General features: G+C 32.2%; 1 protein-coding gene across 7 annotated transcripts in view; it reads right to left on the bottom strand.

Annotated features, from left to right (window-relative positions):
- The window catches only part of LOC107752760 (kinase D-interacting substrate of 220 kDa-like), a 60,980-nt gene that overhangs the window by 54,727 nt on the left and 3,389 nt on the right, over nucleotides 1-2,864 (bottom strand). For 3 of the 7 annotated variants that reach the window (XM_016568809.1, XM_016568810.1, XM_016568811.1), the window contains exon 2: nucleotides 1,651-1,801. In XM_016568809.1, coding sequence (XP_016424295.1) covers nucleotides 1,651-1,782 — 132 coding nt within the window. In that variant the 5' untranslated portion in view covers nucleotides 1,783-1,801. Of the gene's footprint in view, nucleotides 1-1,650; nucleotides 1,926-2,864 lie in introns of those variants that run through there. The other 4 variants (XM_016568806.1, XM_016568808.1, XM_016568807.1 and 1 more) reach the window with 2 other exon arrangements.

The following is a 2,864-nucleotide window of genomic DNA, read 5'->3' as shown; positions in this document are numbered from 1 at the left end:
CTCACGTCACTAGCTCCGCCCTTGCGCCATAGCTTGTGACCGGAAGAGAAGATGAGTCGTTTTGAGGGGGAGGGGAGGTTAACGTTTTTGATTAAAGATTACGAGGGCACATGAATTTTAAAAAGATAATGAAGTGCACTGATAAATTATTTATAATAAACACTACAGTATTCCATTAAAAAATAAGAATTTTCAGTTTTGATTTCATGGTGACTTTAAGCATCAAAAAAATAAAAGTTTAATGCAGATTTTTTCCCCATACATTAGAATGTGTACTACTATTTTTTTTTTCTGAGAAAAAAATAATGACTATCATATATATTTCCCATGATTTACAGAAGACCTCACTAAAATATTCAGTGTAACAATAGTTCATATACCAAAAAATCTTGTCAGGCATTTTTTGAAAAAGAATGATTAGATAATGCCATAAATAGACTCTATTTAAGGATCACAGTGCAGCCCTAAAATACTAATTAATTGTCATTTTAAATTTTACTTTACCAATCTTTGCCACTATTCTTCACCCCACTAGGTTTTTCCTAGTCATCAGCAAGACATGTAACATATAACAACATTCAGTATGAACACTTCTTCTTTATATATTTTCATTAATACAGGTCAGAATATGTATATTGTCAGCAAGATGTTTTTATCATTTAACATAATAAAATTCAGTATGATCACTTTTTCCTTTTATATACTTTAAACAATACAGGTCAGAATATGTATGTTTTATTTTTACATAAATATATGCTGAATGACAATGAAATATTATTTCACCCATATTTTATTTTCACTTTTCACAACAGTTATTTGAAACATTAAAGTACACACTTTACTTGCATTTAATATGTTTTTTATGTAAATAAATACACTTTTGTAAATTTTATTTGATGCAGATACAAAAATGGGACATCTCGTCTTCGACCCATATATAAATATATACAGTATATACGCAGTACACACACACACAGATTTATAATTTTTTTTTACAATAACAAATTTTCCGCTCATCATTCAACACAAAGCACATTATAGTGTCTACTTGTGTTTGAATTCACTCATTTTCATTCATTCATATTAAATTCACTTCATTTCATTCATTTACTACATAATGTATGATGAATGAGCAAACAATCGAGTGGTTTTGGACACAGCATGCATTCATGCGTAAAGAGTACAGTAATGCCTCTAATGCTTTATATCTGATACGTCTGAGTTCAGCATGGCGAAACAAATTTAGATATATAAAGTGCAGTAACACTTTAGTATAGGGACCAATTCTCACTATTAACCAGTTGCTTATTAGCATGCCTATTATTAACACTATAAGTACTTATGGTCATACAGAATATGTGCTTTATATTCTACATGCCTAATCCTACCCAATACCTAAACTTAACAGCTACCTTACTAACTATTAATAAGCAGCAAAATTATGAGTTTATTGAGGCAATAGTCATAGTTAATGGTTTGTTAATAACGAGTATTATACCTTAAAATAAATCTGTTTTCAACACTTGAAAAATTACAATGCACACAGCCAGTCCTAAAGATCAGATTTTAAGAAAATCAATATGCAGTGTGAATGAACTCCTAAGCTGAAAACAACACAGAATAATGCTTTAAGGGTTCCTGCACACTCACTTCATTTCTGGTGTCCACCTCTCTGTACTTGTCCAGATGAGCTTTGATGGCCGAAAGGTTTTCCTCCTCCACATAGCTGAAGAGACTCTGGATGGTCAGAGAGCTCATCTTCAGAGAGGTGCTCACGTCCATGGCTGTGTTATGAACTCCACTGGAGAACGTGGAAGAGAGCAGGAGAGATACATCATTAAATGAAACTCTCCTCTGTTCAGCCATTACAAAAGCCTGGCTTCTCCTCCTGAAGCAGAACTACTGATGTGGAATAACAAGACAGAGAGTAACAAGCCCAGTCTTGCTGGATTGCACAAACTGTTGAGTTAATGATGAACCCTATGCTAACTGAACAGACAGTAGGCGACTACCTTATCAATATCGATTAGGATAAAACCTCATGATGTGAAGTTAAAAGCCTCTAATGCTGTCTGAGCAATAAACAGGAACTACACCAATATTCTTTGGGGTGATTATCGATGCAATGCTGCCCACACACACACACAAAAAACAGCCTCTTTCCAAGGTTTATACCAAGTTGTTACTCTGAAGGAATAGTTCAATCTTTTTAATGGCCCTTAAAAGGGAAAGCATTTTAAGCAAACTAACAAGGCTTACGCTTGGCCTCAGAAATGCATACTGTAGTCCAAGTCCATTCATTAAACACAACAAGCACACTTATATGGAAGAATTTGTGCTCACTCATCAAACTTCACTTTTTGTCAAAAAGTCACATTTGGAATCGTGTGTTTAAAGAATAGATCCAAAATGTAGGGTACTATAGAGAAGATGTTATTCATTTAAAATATTAAATCATATATTCTATGCATTTTTAATTTTCTAATATTCATGCATTTTGCTAATTTACTTGAATAATTGAATAATGACAGGAAAGAAAAAACAGAATTACAGTCAGAGATGCATCTGAATTACACTATATATTCTTTTTTTTTTAAATGATTTATAATGACTATTAAATTAAATAAAAACTCTCGCACAAACTAGATTTGAGGGAGTCATCTTACCCCAAAGATCTAACTTTTAATATTTCACTTTAAAGTAAAATTTTCTACCATAACAATTATTGACTATGTACACAAATCCCCCATTAATAAATCAACATCAACTTTTAACAGCCAACACAAAACTGAATTATAAATTAAATAATTTAACCTCAAAACTATTAATAATTTTGATACACAAATAGTGTGTGTGTGTGTGTG

The sequence above is a fragment of the Sinocyclocheilus rhinocerous genome, unplaced genomic scaffold (genome assembly GCF_001515625.1).
Source record: "Sinocyclocheilus rhinocerous isolate Xijiao unplaced genomic scaffold, SAMN03320098_v1.1 scaffold61, whole genome shotgun sequence".
In the NCBI taxonomy this organism is placed as follows: Eukaryota; Metazoa; Chordata; class Actinopteri; order Cypriniformes; family Cyprinidae; genus Sinocyclocheilus; species Sinocyclocheilus rhinocerous.
The sequence above is the reverse complement of the archived record's forward strand: the minus strand, read 5'-3'. Positions and strand labels throughout refer to the sequence as shown.